Source organism: Aspergillus piperis, assembly GCF_003184755.1.
Source record: "Aspergillus piperis CBS 112811 unplaced genomic scaffold BO85scaffold_6, whole genome shotgun sequence".
Taxonomy (NCBI): Eukaryota; Fungi; Ascomycota; class Eurotiomycetes; order Eurotiales; family Aspergillaceae; genus Aspergillus; species Aspergillus piperis.
In genome coordinates, this window is record NW_020291596.1 from 446127 (window position 1) to 464079 (window position 17953).

Consider the following 17953-nt stretch of genomic DNA (forward strand, 5'->3'; position numbering starts at 1 on the left):
ATTATGTGTCGATGTACCTGTCATGACTTGGCAGGGATCTGTGTGTGGTTGGCGACATTTCTGTACTCAGGGACCCTCTAATAATATGATTAGAACTCTTTTCCTTTCTGTCCTCCTTTCTGGACCTACCCAGCTGTTGTAAGCGTGATATTGTCCCACTTATCATGGGGTTGCCTACCTTACAAGTGCATTATCGCTACTTCTTCGAATGGTATTGCCCAAACAGGATGAGTGCGGCTACAGAAAGGATTTAATTGACGAACATGCTCTTTCAATTACCGGCTCTTTAGACTAGCCGGAGTCAGCCATTTAGCGCATTAGACTAAGTGGGAGACATATTGCTTGAATGTTAGTGCTTACGGTGAAGTGGAGAGGAGGATAATAATGCCACGCCCTTGGTTTGTGTGACTCACATTTATATTTCTCATCGTCGTGCTGTCCCCTTCATCAATTTGGCCCACCTCAACTATGAGCCATGGATCGTTTGCCACCAGAGCTGAAGCTACATGTGGCAGGTGCAGTAAGACTGCTACTACCCTCTCTTGGGAATTCTCTAACTCGGCGTCTAGGTGGGCGACGTGTCGCGGGAAGCTCTGCGAGCCTTATCACAGGTCAACCGTCAGTGGAGCAGATCGTCGCGCCCATTCTCTATAAGAATATTACACTACCGTTACGATCCCATGAGCCCCAGAATCGCATTCTCCAACTTCTAGACGTCAGCCGCATCTTACCGCATGTTAAGAAATTAACACTCCTTGCTAGAAGCTACTCCACTAACCTACCGGTCCCGGACGAAAGCATAGGCGATTATCTCGAACAAACTCTCCCTGAAGATATCGATGTCTCACTACTGTGTCAATATGTAGGTGATTGGACCCCGACATTGCCCTGGTGAAGCGGTTGCCCTGTCTGCAGCAGCTGACCATCCTGGCTTTCGCACGTTATGCTGAGCTTCTGGATGTCGTCGCGGAGGTGCATCCATCCTGTCGTGTGTCTATATTCACGCTTAGTCGGTTTTCTCCGAGGTGGATTCTCTATTGGTCCGAATGGCTTCGTTCTCCCGTGCTATATGCGGTCACAGTCATATGCCATGATGAAAGACATATGAGAACCTTTAGGGAGGATCCTGATCGTTCTCTGTGGGACCTTCTCCATCAAGCACGACAGATCAAGTATTTATCGCTGCAGATTAGTGTCAAGCCCTTTGACTGGATAATCTCAGAATCTACAAGATGGTCCCCGTCCCAGCTGTCAGAGAGCGAATTCAACGAGGCTCCACGTGCGAAGCTGGAGACGCTTTCGCTACCCGTGATCACAAAAATGACTGCGGCACAGCTGCAAAGGTGGTCCCAGATGACTGATCTGGCATATCTCACCGAGTGGGCGGCGGGTACCATCGAGGAAATGACTACCTTGACGGCCATCACTGAGCTGCAGCCTTTCCGGGCATTGAATCGGTTAACGCTTAGACTTGACCAACCAAAAGACTCTCCATGCTGGCCAAGGGCAGTCAAGAGGATGTTTCGCTCACTCCCACCATTGAAATACCTCTATCTTCTGGGAAGATATAACCCAGCGATACTTCCCACCGCTATTCTGAAACGACACGGCCCAACTCTGACCGAGTTGAAGTTGTACTACAAGCGGTCACAATTTCAACAAATCAACGAGGCGCGTCCACTCCCACTTAGAAAACAGAGTGCTCCCACATTCCCTCCAGCCGTCATTACCAACATTGCAGCCTGCTGCCCTGCTCTGCAGACGCTGTGTATCTGCGTGCAGCGATATCGAGGCCACCCGATCGAGGCGCAAACATACGACGCTCTGGCGAAGTTCCCGGTCTTACAGAAGTTGGATCTCGTCCTCAACTGTGTGGCAGCAAGCAAGGTCGACGGGACGCCGTCTCCGCCACGGGAGCTGACCGCGTACGAACAAGAACTCTTCCCATACCGCTTCGGCCAGATCTCCAAATGGACCATCCGGGACTGCATGATCAACTCGGCCTTTGATGAATCGCTGGTCAAGGCAATCTTCAATCGCATTCTAATGGGCCAACAGGGTCGCTCTTTGCAGCTGCTCCGCTTACATCCGCACCTTGGCAAGTTCGAGCCCTGGATGAGCACGGACATGCGCAACCGTCTACCAGTTAGTGCAGGGGAGATGATTAAGGAATTGGCGGGGGCGTGGCAGGTCGACTGGCCCAGATATGGTAAACCGCAGTTGGAAAACCGGTTTAGACCCAGTCGTGATCAAGAAGCTGTAATAATACCCAAAGATGGCGAGATCTTCGAGTCAATCTGGCCGTCAACTCGGGAACCCAAGACTTGGCCCCTGGAATGGTGTAGCTGGCCTTTGCAGTAGACTATGTTGGTCAATGGGACTTTCAATCAGATCATACTGGTAGGCTGTTGCTCTATCTATAGAAACAGGCATACGGTCAGAAGTTGACTCAGACAGCCTAGGTAAAAATGCGTGCGTGACAGGATGTCGCAGATCTTTCCTATCTGGGAGGGTCAACTTAACCACGGCAAGCCTCGTGGCCTCGGAGAACTCTGAATCGTACTAATTCGCTTTGTTCGAATGAGACGAAATTCCAGTACTTATGTATAGTCCAGCCTCAGTCAGAGAAGGTGACGCCTGATGTTGTGAAAGCAAAGCCCATCGTAGAGTTACTTTGCTGCTAGGCTAAAGATGGGTGGTTAATGAGTACGGAAGGCAGGCACAGTAGGGCGCGGTCGGCTGCAGGGGCTGACATTCTGTAAACACACACGCACACACGCACACACATGTTGAGATGAAGCCATCATGTCCGCGTTTCTTACGTTGTCACTGGCGTGTAACATCGTCGGGCTTTCCCAATGTTTATCGTCCGAAGTTCATCTCCGCTGCACTATCTACTGCCGCATCCGCAGGGCTGATCTGCCAAGGTGAAGGGGGTACGCGATTCCGACTTGTCCGACCTCGCGGAACACCAGCACACGACAAAGCCTCCAACGTGTGGCTAGCGATAGACGAATCTAGACCTGATGCTGAGTACATTAGCAAGCTACCGCCTGGAGACAACAACGACAGTCCGTGGTCCAATACTGCTCTCGCTGCTTTCAAGCATGAATTGGAGATGCAAAGACTGTTTGCAAAGGATCCTATGATTCGCAGACTCGCGGATTACGTTCCTGAGTCGGAGCCTGTTGGACCGATGATGGTCCTTGAAGCATTTACGGACTCGCTCTGGGATGCTCGGAATGCTAGGCCCTTTACTACGAAGGAAATCAAGTGGATTATGAAGGGGGTACTCCTTGGTATTTATACGGTCCATATGAGAGGACTGGTTTATACAGGTAAGACTGAATGTCTGATAAACTCCCAAAATTGGCTACCAGGCTAAGCATGGTCTGTACTCAGATCTAAAGATGGAGAACGTTGTACTTGGAGGGTTCGATTCCTCCAAGCCAAGTGAGAATTTTCGTGATCTGATCCTAAAACTGGCAGATTGCGGTTCTAGTACGTGGCATTTCTTCTTCCTGTATCCTTGCCCAGCAAATCTCACATATTTTATAGTTAGCAAACCATCTACCAGAGAGATCACTTCCCTCACATATCGAAGTCCCGAGGTCCACTTCGGGAAATCTTGGACTTCGAGCACAGATGTGTGGTCCTGGGGGATAATAGTTAGTGAATTGTCTTTCGAATGTCTTTCTCGCGGTGCGCTCTCTAACGATATCATCTACAGTTAGCCCAATTGTTCCAGGCCCAGGTGGACTTCAGATCAGCGGGAATTTACGATTCAATTCAAAAAGTATCGAGGAGAAGCGAGATACCATTCGGGGTCAGCTTGCAATTGACTTTGACTTGTCATCGCTGCCATTCTATGCTAAGGACAAACAATGCGCCCGGATCTTGCCTACCCCACAACCAGAAAGGGCATACATGTGGGCGAACAACATGGTTGAGAAAGGTGTTCCGGGTAATGATATCCAATTTTTGGTGGAGGTTCTACACCCAGATCCAAACGCACGCCTTACGGTGCGTGAGATCCTCGAAAGTGGATATCTGGACGGCTAAGTGGGATTAAGTTCTGTTTTCACCATGCATCGCCGGCGCCAAGTCGGAATTATTGAAGCGCCCGCGAAGTCTTCGTTACGGATCTTGAGGTCTCTACATGAGCAGCTGACTAGTCGGGGACGTATGTAAAATCAAAAACGCTTCAGACCTGATTACTGGAAACAATCACAGTATTGTAAAAGTTCAAAAACAAAATAATACATACAACAGAAGGGATTCGCTGGTGGTCACCCACCCAACTACTAACCTCCCGGCGTGTGGCTTGAGTACGGCTGAGCGGACGGGAAGCCCTATTTTCCACACCCTATGGTCGTATGTGCTGGATGATAGCTAGGAGCGGCATATCTAATTCAGAAGAAGAAATACTATGATCAAGTAACTATAATCTACCCCAAAGGAAGTTCCATAAAGCCGCCAAGTACGCCTAGCTGAATCCACTCTTGACTTACGGCCTGACATGGCTGAGAAGTATGATGGGATGACTGGGCTGATCCAAAGCTTAATTTCTATTCATCATTCGAGCTTTCGCTGCCCCAATCGACGCTGGTTGCTCACATATGGGCCTCCTGTCGGCTTGCTTTCTTCCATGCCTCTAAGTCCAAATATTGTGCAAGACTGACGGAATTGAATGCGATCAAATTGTTTTGTTTAGCCAGCGGCCCGGAAGTAAGAGCTACGTGACGTCCACAGACGGAAAGGTGATCCGGTGCTTGCGCATCATTTCATCACCTATGACATGATGTCGACAGACGTTCCATGTATCTCGTGATGACTTCCTTCCCCTCCCTTTAACGCTTTGAAAGCTCAGCATTCACCCGCTCTTAAGCTATCGCCCAAGTTTTGACCGCTAGACCCAGGAAGAAATAACGCGCCTATCCCAACAGCTGCTCGAGCAATATGTCCGAAAAGTTATCAGATTTCGACATGGCACTCAAACCTAAAACCAGGAGGCCTTTCAACTCCACTATGCAATCTATGTTGACAAAGCTCCATTTGAAACACAGCCTGAGAGCCTCATTCAGTGTCCTGCCTCCGAGACTGGTGGAAAAAATATTCACATTCCTTTCCGTCCCAGATCAGATCTGTTTCGGACTAAGCTGCCAATTAATTCTATGTTGTCTGAAGTCCTACCTTGAGGAGCAGAAAACCCAGCTTTATCAGCTTCTTCCCGTCGAAAAACGAAAGGACATATTCGCCAAGATTGAACAACAACCCAGAGTACAGTTGCTACTTCGACTCGAGAGCGATCGTTGGAGATACTGCAGTGACTGTCAAGTTCTTCACCCAGCCTTTACCTGGCGGTCTCTACGTGATCTTAAGGAAACGCATACGAAGCAATCGAAATGTTGCTCTGGATGTTCTGTTCTAAAGGCAGTATACGCTGTATGCCATATGCTGGCGAAGTTGACATTTGCCCGTGTACGAGAATCACATTCGTTGATAAACTGGACTTGATACGGCTATGCAAAAAGGAAAAAAGGTTCGTGCCTGTCAGCAATGGAAAGTCCAGTAGCGTTCCTCCCACTCAAAAGCCGAGTAAAGATTTCCAGCATTCCTGCGTGTTCAACGCAAACCCTTTGTTTAGGGTCAGAATCAGGACTGATCTTTTGTACGATGATACGCACCAGAGACTGTGCCTGTACAACTTTTACGAGATCTACACCGTACCCGGATGTCCTTTGAAGAGCTTGCGATCTATCACCAGGTGTCCACACAGAACCATAGTGGATTTTGCTCAACAAATCTTTCATGAAGGTGGATCAGGGTTTATGGGGTGGGAAAAGAATCGCTCAACGCGCTCTGCTAAATTCAGTAGTTGGGCGAGGTATGAGATTGCAGAAGGTTGCTACTACTCCATGACGATATCAACAGCAAGAGACTTGGGGAAAAGTGATTGGCCTGATAAAGCTTGGACTCGCCAATCTTCTCATCGCAATACCCCCAGCGGGAACGCTTAACTGAAGGGCGTCATTTGATATGGTAATGTTTGGGAAACGGCCATTTATCTCCCTTTCTCGATATATGCTAGTATGAGGCACAGCTTGACGAAATGTTATTCTACACAAGACTGTTTGGATGACTCGAAGGGATAGTCATTGATCTTAACTTGGTAACAGAGAGTCTAGGGATTTTCTTCACTTTCACTTGTAAGGATCGAACAATATCCACGTTTAAATTATTAATCCTCATAAATTGATGAAATCGTGCAAGTATACCCTTATATTTGGACTGCACCTGTACCAGCTATCAAATGTACATCTTTATCCTGTATAACGTAGAATTTTCGGATATCCCCCTACATCTCCGTCGCTAACATCAATGGCTAAGAGCAAGTCCGCCATTTCAATCATTAGATAACCATCACTAAACACTAAGCAGAACCCGTAGCAGCAGCAGATGCACTCGTGCTCGGAATTGCCGCAGCAATGTCTCCCATACCGGCCATGTTCATCTCAAAATTATCATTGACCTCACCTCCATTCTCAGTCCAGTACCCCTCAGGAGACAGCGAGTCATCGCGCTTGGCATTCACTCCGATCGAGATCCAAGCGAAGATACCGTCCGAGACATTGTCACCGAGAAGAACATACTCCATGAACGGGTCAGTCGTGTCTGCCTCCGTTTGCAGAATGGAGTCGTCGGCGTTCTCAGTCAGACTCTGGGTATTGGTCGAGTAGGGACTCGTCTTCTCGACCTCGGTAATTAGGTCCTGGTCGAAGAAGATCTGGCCCACATGCGAGGAGTGGCTGTCGTACATGCCGGCGATGGTGCCATTGGGAAGGATTTTGGTTTCGTTGGCGGGGTGGGTGACGACTATGCATTCAACGTTTATTGATTTGTAAGCCTTCCATAACAGCGAAGAGGTAAATGGAAGGATAACGATTGGGGAGGGGCATAGGTGTACGTACCATGAATGTGAACCGCTCGGCCAGCATAATGCCCGGGGAAAATCGATTCGAAACGCACGACTCCGTCGTGTCCGCTGGGCTGGACGCCGCGCAGGAAGGTCGTGTTGATGTTGCCTTGGTCGTTGGTGTTTCCGTTACCACTCTCAACTACACCGGAGTAGACACCCTGTTTCCCGCAAAGTGCGGTAGAGGTTAGTGGCTTGGGGTCAATTTGAGATGAACACAGAAGTTGAGGAAGTTCGTACGGTTGCGTTGCAATGCCAGATATCCGTGTAGATGTTGGGCAGAGGCTCGCAGGTATTGGTATCAATAAGCTGGATATCCATGAACAAGGGCACACCGGCCTGGTCCTCGGCCACGTTGCGGCGGATGAGCTCTCCGGCGATGTCTGCAGTGTACATTGTAAGGTTCTTGTTTCAGTAGTAGAAATGGCGCAAGAGACATACAGTAAGGACCCTGAGTCACTTCGGGCTGGACGATGCAGGTGCCGCCGGATGCGAAGAGGACACTTGGATCAGTTGATGGGTTGACACCGGTCAAGTTGGAATGGTGATCAGTGGCGAGGACCGAGTCCAGATCACGAGCCTTGAGGTATTGAGTGCCTAACCTGTTAGTTTGGACCGTACTAGGTGTGGACAAAGTGTTATCAATCAAGGGAAGGAAATGTCCCTTGTGGCTCAGTGCTTACTGGACATTCCCCTCTCCCGACGCAAGTGCTGAAGGGCATTCGCACGCCGAGCGACATTACTATCCTCAACTCCACGAGCCTTGAGGGTGGAAGCACATTGAGCGAGGCTGCGTGACTCCAAAGGTGCACGCTTGAGGAACGCTGCCCGTTCAGCAGCTTCATGCTTGACATCGTGTCCGGGATGACCAAGTCCCAGAGACGCCAGCACGGCGACGCTGATGATCAAAGGAGAAGAAACATGAACCATGTTGATAGGTGTCTGGAAGGAGTGAAGCTAGCAATTGAAGAATGAACTCTAAGCTGCAATTGATCGACTCGATACTACCTAGGAGCTCATGATCTTTATAGGTAATTTTTCACTCCAACTCCAACTCCAACATCGGCGACAATGGAACCATCTAGGTCTAGAAGGGAACGTCATCCCGTCCCACCCTCATGTTTCGATGTTTGGACCCAAATCTATCCACCAGTCATATTCTCATCTAATCTAATCAAGAGACTGGAGTCGCGCAGCACTGTTTGCTATGTCTTGGTGCCTACTGAAACCCTCCTATGGCATATTGTTGCTGCAGCACACGCGTCCATGACTTGCGCCATAACGAGGTGAACAAAACTCCAGCTCTTGCTATTGGCTAGTCCAGTTACTGGACAATATTTGTGGTAGAAATCGACTTGACGCCAAGACAAAGCCAAGGCATACAAATAGCCGATCTGCATTAGTGACGAAGTTTCCAGTCATGGATGTATCCACGGTCCGGCGAAGGAGGATTAGTTGGGGAGAGTCAATTGGGCGCAGGCAACAGTAATACGACCTGCAAATTCACCTTATCTGATATGCCTTAGTATTATATATTCAATGCTGAACAACTAAAAATACTTCTTACCCGCAGTGGCGTCTCATAGAGCTCAGTAGTCGGTTCAAGCCCTATGCGGATATTTGTATCTCAGAATGCCGAAAGGAAAGGGTGGATGAGTAATCGGGATCTGCGCATTCCGATCCCCATGTCCCTCTGGCCCAATCGACGCCAAGATATTAGACATTGGGGTTGATCAATCGATCGGCACCAAAGCTTGCGTCACTTTTGCCCGGAACCAGCACGTCTGGCAGAAAGGCATTTTCGGTACCTGCGTGGCTGCCTTTGCGCGGCTATTACCAAATACCCGTTAACCGGAGTTGCTATACGCTTCGCACTAGAGATGAAGGCATCTAACACAGCGGGGACGTGGAAACTATTTGCGACAGGCTGTTTACCTAGGTCAGTTTATAGAAAGTGATACACCTGTAGCAATACCGCTTCATAGGCTGGACTGCAACATTGATATGTAATCATCTTTGGAAAGCTTGGACTAACGTCTGCTTCTGGGTTCTAGAAGAGTCAATGTTAAAACAGCCACCATAGTATGTCCTTCATATTCTGAACCTGGTGAATACTAGGCCCAGCTGACGAAAATTATTGTGGGCCTCCAAGATCCGTCCCCACCTAGTAGGACTGGATATTTCGAAGTTTAGCTCTGTCCCTTAATGCGGTTGAATGGACGTTAGTTGAGCATCTTTCGATATCATGGCCGTATTCGAGTAGACCCAAAGAGTTTTCATGACTAGGCTTTAGTTGTCTGGATATACCAGTGCAAACAATACCTTGCTACTATAGCATCCGGGCTCAATCTACACAGCCACAGTAATGTGGTATTTCTGGCGTTCATCATTGCACAGTCGCGTTTTGATCATGGTATTTTTGAATCCCTAGCCATCTTGGATGGTGTACTGATAGCCCAATATTAGGTTAGGACAAGGTAGTTTGTCCAGCTTCTATGAATTTGTATGTTATACACTCCGACCCCAGAAGGTGAAAGTTAAAAGAGATTCATAGCCTGTACAGATATCTCCAATACCCGAAATAACCCTACCCATATCCAAAATAAGAGCAGCCACTAGACTGCATAAAATCGATATATACTACTCCAGTTAGGGGATATATAGCTCAGAACAAATTTCACAAGGAATTAGCCTAGAACCAACCACCTGTATTGCTTGAAGTTTGGAAGAAAGATAACTACACTTATGCATCCTTGACCTGAATATGATCATATCACTACCAAATCCCGTCTCCCATCCTCACTCGTACTTATATCTCTCCTCCAATTCCTGTGAAAAATAGCATTTAGCAGCAGTTACTGAAAGCAAAAAGCATGAACCATAGCACTCACCCAGTACTTATTAAACCCAACACCTTCACAAACTTGGTCATATGTCAGTATCATAGGCGGCGCTCCAACCGTCATGCTCCGCTTCAACCCATCAAGGGCTTCACGGAGTCCCCGCAAATGTGCGGCGACCAACGTCCACGGATACGCCACAGCGCAGAACCCCAATTCCGCAAGGTCCTTGGCCGATAAGTTTTCGGTCTTACCGCCTTCAATGATATTCGCGAAGGTCGGAATGCCCACTTCTTGCACGCAGCGTGTCATGGCCTCGCGGTCCGGCAAAGCTTCAACAAAGACCGCATCGACGCCGAGACGGCGAAACTCGTGTGCTCGGGACATGGCTTCGTCCCACCCGTGGATAAGAGCATCCGTCCGTGCCAGGATGAATATATCGAGGCCTTGATTGCGGGCGTCACAGGCGGCTTTGATACGAGCGAAGGCTTCCTCGCGCGACACGACGCTTTTCCCTTTCGTGTGGCCGCATCCTAAAAGTGGTTAGTATATCACACAAGAACGGAAAGAGAAGATGAGATATACTCTTAGGCCATTGCTGATCTTCAATCATAACTCCAGCCGCACCAGCAGCAGCAAAGCTCTCCACTGTCCGCTTGACGTTCAATGGACTGCCATACCCCGTGTCACCATCCGCCATAACAGGAACCGACACCTGCCGGACGGCATCACGAATCTTGTCGCACATCTCAGCCATAGCAATGTACCCCGTATCGGGGAGGCCGTAGGAGCTGGCAACCGCGTACCCGGCAAGGAAGACCATGGGAAACCCGGCCTCCTCGACCAGGCGAGAGGAAAGACCGTCGTAGGAGCATGCGTGCGCAAGGATCTTGTTTGGGTCTCCATGTGCCTCGAGCATCATCGTACGGAGACGAGATGCCTGAAGCGATGGGATCTTGCCGCGCACGTTTGGCAGTTTGACAGTCACATCCTGCGTGGTGCCATTCTGGGGTCCAATACCTGGTTCGTGGGTCCGCAGGGAGTCGAACTGGAAAGGGTAAGGCACTTCGCTGGTAGACATGGTCAGGATTGGGCTTAGCGTTTATAGAGTAGGTCAAAATACTTCAGTTGCAAGAGTATTGGGCTTGAGACGAATGTGCGCGTTCACTTGACGTTTTATGAAGCCCTCAATTCCCCGCGGATATTTCGAGCTTCGGGTATTTGGCAATATCCGCCACCCCGCTCCGCTATGTCGGCAGTAGGGAAGAAGAGTTTCATTTCCATGTTTTGATGCATCAACCCCGTGGGGAAATGCGATCCATTGACCTAGTAGGCCCCAGGTTGCGGGGAAGGCCATGCAGGCTCTCCTTCTGCATGGGAGTATAGCATCGTGGTCCTATAAAAGGGGCCATTGAGCGCAACATGGACTTTGCAGTTGAGGAAGTACAACCATCCCTATCTTTAAGGCAAAACTTCACACAGTATGAGTCAAGTCTTTAAACCTATCGATGATCCAGGTAGTGAGCACATTGAGGGAGTGGATCCAGATTGCATGGACCATACGCTTCAACGAGTTCAAGTCAGTCCAGAACGACAAAGGTCAATCGTTCGGAAGGTTGGCTATTCCTTCTGTGTGGTATAGAATGAGTGAAGCTAAGTTCCAGAAAGTTTGACCGACATCTATTGCCGCTCCTTAGCGTCTTGTATATTTTGTCATACTTGGACCGCGGTAAGTGCACCATGTCTCCGTTCCGTCTCATCATTGCTCATGCCATTGTAAAGGCAACATCGGCAACGCAAAGATTGCCGGGCTCCAAGAGAGTCTAAATCTGGATGATTCAGACTGGTCCTGGGTCCTGAACAGCTTCTATCTGTGCTATACTGTCTTTGAGTGGACAAACCTTCTGTGGAGACTATTTCCCGCGCACTATTATGTGGCAGTTTTGTGCATCTGGTGAGTAGTCCCTGCAATCTTATCATCGTCATATTATATAAATTAAACTATCGTTTGAATACAGCTGGGGTGCTGCTGCCATGTGTAGCGGAGCAGTTCACAACCTTGGTGAGCTTATTGTGTGTCGGTGCCTGTTGGGTGTGTTCGAAGCCAGCTTCGGCGCTGGGGCACCTTATTTCCTCTCCTTGTTCTACCAACGGCATGAGCTAGGGCTCCGCGTGTCGGTACTTCTAGGAATGTCTCCGATCGCGAACTGCTTTGCCTCTGCACTGGCATATGGCATTACTCAGATCCGGAATGGACTTGAGCCATGGCAGTATCTCTTTCTGATTGGTGAGTCTCGTCCATCTCTCTGGACCATCCACAGGAATTTCCAAAAATAACCCTTGAATGTAGAAGGGGCACCTACCGTCATAATCTCCGTCGTTGTGTTTTTCTTTCTCCCGGATAGCCCCGGGTCGGCCCGGTTCTTGGATGAGCAGCAACAAGCAGATGCAGTTGGGCGCTTGACAACGCAAGACCGCACAGCGAAAGACCGCGTGCATTGGAAGCAAATCTGGAGTGGTCTCCTGGACTATAAGAATTATGTGCACATGATCATCCATTTCTGTTGCAATTATTCCTTTGCGGGTCTGTCCAATTTCCTGCCCACTCTCATTGAAGATATGGGCTACGTCTCCGTCCACGCTCAGGGCCTCACAGCCCCTCCCTATCTGGGATCTTTCATCTGCTGCCTGGCAGCCGCCTTCTTGTCGGACCGGTTGGGTAACCGAGGCTTGGTAGTGGTAGGATTCTCGACAATAGGTTTGGTTGGCTACTTGATGCTGGCCTGTGTACACGATGCTAGCGCAGATGGGGTACGGTATGCAGGTATCTGGCTAGCAACATGTGGAGTGTTCCCGTCTCTCGCGATTAACATTACCTGGTTACTGAATAACCAGGGTGGCGACAGTAAACGAGGAGCCGGGATGGCAGTGTTAGCGATATTCGGGCAGTGCTCGAGCTTCGTCAGCAGCTCTTTATTTCCGGCCACTGATGCACCCAACTATACGCGTGGGTGTGCTGCGGGCGCAGGCTTGACGGGCTTAGTGGTGGTTCTTGGCGCCGTGCTACACTGCAAACTCAGGCTCGAAAATGCTCGACGGAACCGAGTGCATGGTCGCGTCAGTGAGGAACATGCTATTGATGTGACGGAAGCTGGAGATGATGATCCTAATTTTCGCTACATCACTTAGTTAACCTCAGTCACTGTAACTAGTATGCACTAATGATTCTGAGTGACGTGGGGCAAGTACACCCGAAATTAGGTTTAGTGCAATATAAAAGTATCGGGTATTTGGCAATTGCCGAACTGCGGCTTCCCTTCTCTTCAACATCCTCTCTTACCCTGGCATCATGGAACGCAAACCCAGCAGGCCATCCCGCAGTCGAGCAGTAAGCCGGTACCAGTATCAGAGAGCATATCAGGCTTGCATCCCTTGTGCAAGACGCAAAACTAAATGCAAGCGCAGTGACAATGCAATCACCTGCGAAAGGTGCGAAAAGAAGGGTATTCGGTGCATGTCTAGTAGCAAGCGACCATGGTCGCGAAGCACTCCTAAAGAGAATAACCTGGATACATATTCACCGCCAGTTACCCCGGATGCTGAAACTGATCCAGCACTAAGGATGAGAGAGATCCATGATGTGGACGGTTCACGGAGTCCATCGTGGGTCCCATTTTCAAAGATATTCTCTGTAAGCAGTCACTAACCCGAATAGTGTAACTGAGGCCCGAAGGGCGGCCAGCTTAGAGCGAGTCATCGACCCAGGGCAACGGCGAATGACGAGTGGAAAGGATTTCTCTCAGTCAATGATGGAAACAGTGGTTTCCAACGAACAGGATGCCATGAGATTGCTATTCAAAGCAGCAGCCCCGTCGAAACATCCCACCGAAGTCGCCACACCCCTGTCGTCGAGACTCCGCAGTGACAGCAATGCGGAGTATAGTTATCTAGACGCTCTTCGTGTGTGGAATGCATGCCGTTTTGTTCGGATGGGGTGGTTTACAGCCCAAGAGGCCATTTCTCTCATGGATTGGTAACTATGTCGCCCTCTCAACAAGCTTCTGTATTCTTACAAACTAACAATGGGCAGGTTTTTCACTCACCTCAGCCCGCTTTCGCCAATCTTGACCGATTTCTATGCCACTCCCACGAATCATTTCTGGCTTGTTACACAAGAACCCTTCCTTTGCTGCACCATCCTCCTTCTTGCCTCCCGTTATTACATTCTTCCCGGTCGCGCTGGGCGAGTACGATCCTCGTTTATTCATCACCGTCTCAGTCAACACTGCCAGCACCTCTTGCTCCGAGTCATGCTTGGGCAGGAAAAATTCTCCAAGGCCAAAACACGAACCCTAGGTACGATAGAGGCATTGTTGCTGCTCTGTGAATGGTACCCCAAGTCGTTACACTTCCCCCCAGAGAGCGATGGTTGGGACTCGGATTTGATCATGACAGACCCGGACGTGCGCGACCCGCAGCTGGAAAGCGAGCATGGGCCTTCTGTCTCGCTTCAGTGGCAACAAGAAGTCATTGAGCCGACCAAGCGTCTCGAGCGCATGTCCTGGATGACCCTCAGTGCAGCCGTCGCCCTTGCCCATGAGTTGGGGGTATTTAGAGATGAAGCTACGTTGGCGCCAGTCCAGACGGAGACTCGATCAAACAGCAGAGTATATCACGAGACCCTGGAACTGAGGCGAAAACGACTTCCCTCTCTGCTGTTGGTCTATTCAGACATGGTATCCGCACGTATCGGATGCGACTCGCTCATTTCTTTGGACCCCAACTCGCCGGGTGTTCTCTTGAGTGCGGATGACGAATGGTGGGCGCCGATGCGGTTGTGGGTAAGGCTCATGCAGATCTTCAGATCTATAACGTCTACCTATACCGCCATCTTGAAAGAGGATAGACCTGGTGCTTCGATCAGGTCTCTGATTGATGCGAAAAGTCAAGAGCTCTCCGAATGGAGATCCATTTATGAGTCAGTCACCGGTATGTTGGTGCGATCGTCATTAGTCATTCCAGCTAGCGCGCCCTGTACTAATGTTACTCTAGTAAAACAAACAAGCTTCAGCAACACCCTTTTCATTGATTACCAGCATGTCTATACCATACTAAACTCCATTGGCATGCAGGAGAGCCTCGCCCTCAACTCTCCGCGAGACATCAGTTCTCCGTGCGGATATACCGATGCCGTGATTGACGGGTGTACACAGATCCTCGCCAAGATATCCACCCTGAGCCATAGTGGGCTATTGCGCTATATGCCTGTTCGTATATTTTTCCGCATGGCCAGTAGTTCAATTTTTCTTCTAAAGGGTTTAGCTTTAGGGACAACCCGGGTGCGACTTTGTTCGGCTCTGGGAACTCTAGAGTGCACAATTGAAGGGTTACAGGAGGTATTAGCCGAGGACGAGCTTCACTTAGGCGGTCGTTATGCCAAGCTTCTGGAAATCGTGGTGGCCCGTCTCCGGAAATCCCTCCTTGATGCATCATATGTTTGCAGTGATCCTGGAGAGGAGCAGATCAGGAGCACCAACAGGCAGGATTATATGGAAGATGTGAATCCAGAAGCCCCCTTACCGATAAGGGACGAAAATATCGGCTTTCATACACAAACATCGAGTCCTGAAGAAGGTCGAGACATTTTCAGCGATGACCAATGGCTCTCCCTTCCCTTCGACACTTCCATGGCTCCTTTTGGGTCATTCCTTGGCGACCTGGGCGTCTTGCCCGATCCTATCGACACGGATCTAGATTTTCTCTGGAATTTGCCGCCTTGATGACCGACCCATATAGCTTCACATCTTGAATTTCATGGTAGACTAGGGAGCCATTTACGACATCCACCTGAAGCTTACCTCCCACCCGGCGCTTGAAATTACCAGCCAGTATGCGCGCCACTCTCAAGGTAAACTGGGTCGGATTTTCACTGAGATGAGGTGTGATGACGATGTTCTTCGCCACCAACAGCAGATGGGTCTCCCGCAAGTGCTGGGAGGCCATGGACAGCAAATACATTCCGCTGGTCATGAGAGTATTGAACGATACTATAGCCCCAAATGAAGCTTGGTCGCAAGTGCTTCGAAAGGTTGCATAGTACGAAATAGCATTTAAGATATTGGCAGTATACCGCTATTAAGTATAAGTCACACTATGATCACAGCTGGACGCCAATGGATACGGCTAGGTAATAACCCCTTTCAATCCACCTCAACAGACATCTGTTATGTTGCGCTTCACATAGTCAGTTGAGCAGACTTGTGCATCCTCTTCAGGGTTGTGGTACTCAAGATACCTTCTCTGACATATTTACAAGGTCACCGAGAGACACGAAACGATGATTGATCACATCGCCCTGCCCAATGTAGAAAGAAATCACAGAGTTGCCCTTCCCCTTCCACTCAAGGCCTTGATAACCTCCGCTGCCCCAACCTCACCCGAACACAGCGCACCCTCCATATACCCCCTCCACTCATTGCTATACTCAGTTCCAACAAAATGCAAATTGCCCACAGGCTTGCCATAGACATCCGCGAACCGCGTCATATGGCCCAGTGCGGTGATCGGCGCCAGCGCCCCACGACTATACCTCTCATGCTGCCAAACCTGATCAAATACTTCAATGGGTTTGTACACCTCGTGGTCGTTGTTGTCACCAGCGTTGAACACCTTAGCCAACTGCTTAATGACCACCGCTCTTCGCTCATGAGGGATGAGCTTGCCCCACTTCCTCCCCTCGTTGCCATTCACAAAGCAGGTCAGAGAGTAATGACGGACTTCATCAACGGATGTGTCCCTAGCCAGTATTACCGGCCCGCTGTACGAGGCGAAATAGCCATTGAATCCGCTATCGCGCCACCAGGGCCGATCGTAGCATACAATGGCTTTGTTGTAATCGCCCAGCACGGTGGCGTTGGTGACTTCCTGCACTCGGGGCGGGAGAGGAGGCTGGATATTGAGCTCTTTGTACATGGTGCTGGGGATGGAGAGGATACATTTCCGCGCTGCGAAGGACTTGCCAGATGTTGTCGTTATAATCGTATGGGTGGATAGATCCTCGATTGTGGCGATCGGGGACGAGAGGTGGATGTTGGAGGGGCCGACGAGGGATGCGAGGGCGTTTGCAAGGGATTGAGAGCCTGGATAGCGTTAATATGTAAGTACTTCGTTGTCCTGTTTAAACTGGATTGCAAGGGACAAGTTGGGTTTATTCACCATCTCTGAACCGCAGATGCTGCCCGCCGCTCGAGTCATCCGCACGGATAGCCAAAAGACCGTGGTTGCAGCGGCAGTAATCGATGAACCAAGCAGCGGAGTACTCGGACGATTCCAGCCCATGCATAACCCGCGCCCAAAGATTTACCATTTTGATTGTCTTCGGCCCCGCTCCGAGATTACGAATGTATTGCTCGAGGGTGACGTTGTCATCATCAGCCCGAGGAGGGCCAGGTTTCAGCGACTCGGCTTGAATGTGATCGCGAATCTTTGCCAGATTCTCCTTTTCTTCTGTAGTCCACTATAGCCGGTAACGGCAGTACATATATCAGTTATTTATTGTTAGTTTTGAGTGGTTACCCCCGTGGAGTGGTTCAAAGGCACACTAACATCAGATGGAGTGACCCCAAACGGAAACTCGAACCTCTCGTTCGCAGCTTCCTGCATGATCGCCCTTCCTTCCAGTCGCTGTTCTACTGTCTTCAGACCAAACTTCTTTATGTATGCGCCTACCCGCTTCTGCAGGTTGACATTGATCCAAGCACCACCCAAGTCAGCGTACCCTCGACCAGAGGCAAGCGGGACACTCCAGATCTTCCCGCCAATGCGGTCGCGTGCTTCCAGGACGACGACTGAAAGGCCAGCTTGTTGAGCTGTAATAGCAGCTTGCAGGCCGGAGAAACCGGCACCTACGACGATGAGGTCGAACATGGTGGCGATGATAGAGAGGTAAACGGGAAGGAGTGAATATCCTGAGGGGGCTTTCAGGAGAGACCAATGTGGATTTGACAAACCATGTGTATTGTCTGGCAACTGCTACAACGGAATGTTTAGGTACTTGAGCTTCCTTTAAGGTTCTATGGTGTTGGTTCAATGGGAGACGATACTACTGTCTCTTGTCTCGGAACCCACTATCATCTCG

At 49.7% G+C, this 17953-nt stretch overlaps 7 protein-coding genes across 7 annotated transcripts; 4 read left to right on the forward strand and 3 right to left on the reverse strand.

Annotated features, from left to right (window-relative positions):
• Positions 1–475: 475 nt before the first annotated feature.
• Positions 476–2361, forward strand: BO85DRAFT_486641 (uncharacterized protein; the record flags this gene model as incomplete). Its single annotated transcript, XM_025663400.1, has 3 exons — positions 476–515; positions 570–862; positions 916–2361. The coding sequence occupies 3 exons, from the start codon at positions 476–478 to the stop codon at positions 2359–2361; spliced, it is 1779 nt and encodes a 592-aa protein (XP_025516949.1).
• Positions 2362–2546: 185 nt separating this feature from the next.
• On the forward strand, positions 2547–4334 carry BO85DRAFT_467779 (kinase-like protein). Its single transcript, XM_025662214.1, has 5 exons — positions 2547–3338; positions 3403–3501; positions 3559–3668; positions 3731–3796; positions 3832–4334. The coding sequence occupies exons 1-5, from the start codon at positions 2795–2797 to the stop codon at positions 4060–4062; spliced, it is 1050 nt and encodes a 349-aa protein (XP_025516950.1). The 5' UTR covers positions 2547–2794; the 3' UTR covers positions 4063–4334.
• A 2099-nt stretch (positions 4335–6433) lies between these two features.
• On the reverse strand, positions 6434–7906 carry BO85DRAFT_458226 (intradiol ring-cleavage dioxygenase; the record flags this gene model as incomplete). Its single annotated transcript, XM_025661567.1, has 5 exons — positions 6434–6876; positions 6972–7137; positions 7217–7359; positions 7418–7573; positions 7660–7906. The coding sequence occupies 5 exons, from the start codon at positions 7904–7906 to the stop codon at positions 6434–6436; spliced, it is 1155 nt and encodes a 384-aa protein (XP_025516951.1).
• Positions 7907–9775: 1869 nt separating this feature from the next.
• Positions 9776–10897, reverse strand: BO85DRAFT_437121 (isocitrate lyase/PEP mutase family protein; the record flags this gene model as incomplete). The annotated part of the gene is made up of 3 exons (XM_025658608.1): positions 9776–9805; positions 9868–10349; positions 10402–10897. The coding sequence occupies 3 exons, from the start codon at positions 10895–10897 to the stop codon at positions 9776–9778; spliced, it is 1008 nt and encodes a 335-aa protein (XP_025516952.1).
• A 402-nt stretch (positions 10898–11299) lies between these two features.
• BO85DRAFT_511542 (putative MFS transporter) lies at positions 11300–13005 on the forward strand (the record flags this gene model as incomplete). Its single annotated transcript, XM_025664603.1, has 5 exons — positions 11300–11431; positions 11485–11545; positions 11599–11770; positions 11835–12103; positions 12167–13005. The coding sequence occupies 5 exons, from the start codon at positions 11300–11302 to the stop codon at positions 13003–13005; spliced, it is 1473 nt and encodes a 490-aa protein (XP_025516953.1).
• A 160-nt stretch (positions 13006–13165) lies between these two features.
• BO85DRAFT_511549 (uncharacterized protein) lies at positions 13166–15734 on the forward strand (the record flags this gene model as incomplete). The annotated part of the gene is made up of 4 exons (XM_025664604.1): positions 13166–13479; positions 13532–13849; positions 13907–14805; positions 14869–15734. 4 exons carry the CDS (start codon positions 13166–13168, stop codon positions 15594–15596), a joined length of 2259 nt encoding a protein of 752 aa, XP_025516954.1. The 3' UTR covers positions 15597–15734.
• A 457-nt stretch (positions 15735–16191) lies between these two features.
• BO85DRAFT_418107 (flavin monoamine oxidase family protein) lies at positions 16192–17742 on the reverse strand (the record flags this gene model as incomplete). Its single annotated transcript, XM_025657801.1, has 3 exons — positions 16192–16955; positions 17032–17332; positions 17422–17742. The coding sequence occupies 3 exons, from the start codon at positions 17740–17742 to the stop codon at positions 16192–16194; spliced, it is 1386 nt and encodes a 461-aa protein (XP_025516955.1).
• Between the last annotated feature and the right edge of the window lie 211 nt (positions 17743–17953).

Bases quoted from the DNA above. Each gene is read 5' to 3' on its own strand.
- BO85DRAFT_467779 (XM_025662214.1), top strand. From the start codon at position 2,795: ATGAAGCCATCATGTCCGCGTTTCTTACGTTGTCACTGGCGTGTAACA. The intron at 3,669-3,730 runs GTTAGTGAATTG...TATCATCTACAG, and splicing joins TGTGGTCCTGGGGGATAATA to TTAGCCCAATTGTTCCAGGC. The intron at 3,797-3,831 runs GTATCGAGGAGA...ATTCGGGGTCAG, and splicing joins TTTACGATTCAATTCAAAAA to CTTGCAATTGACTTTGACTT.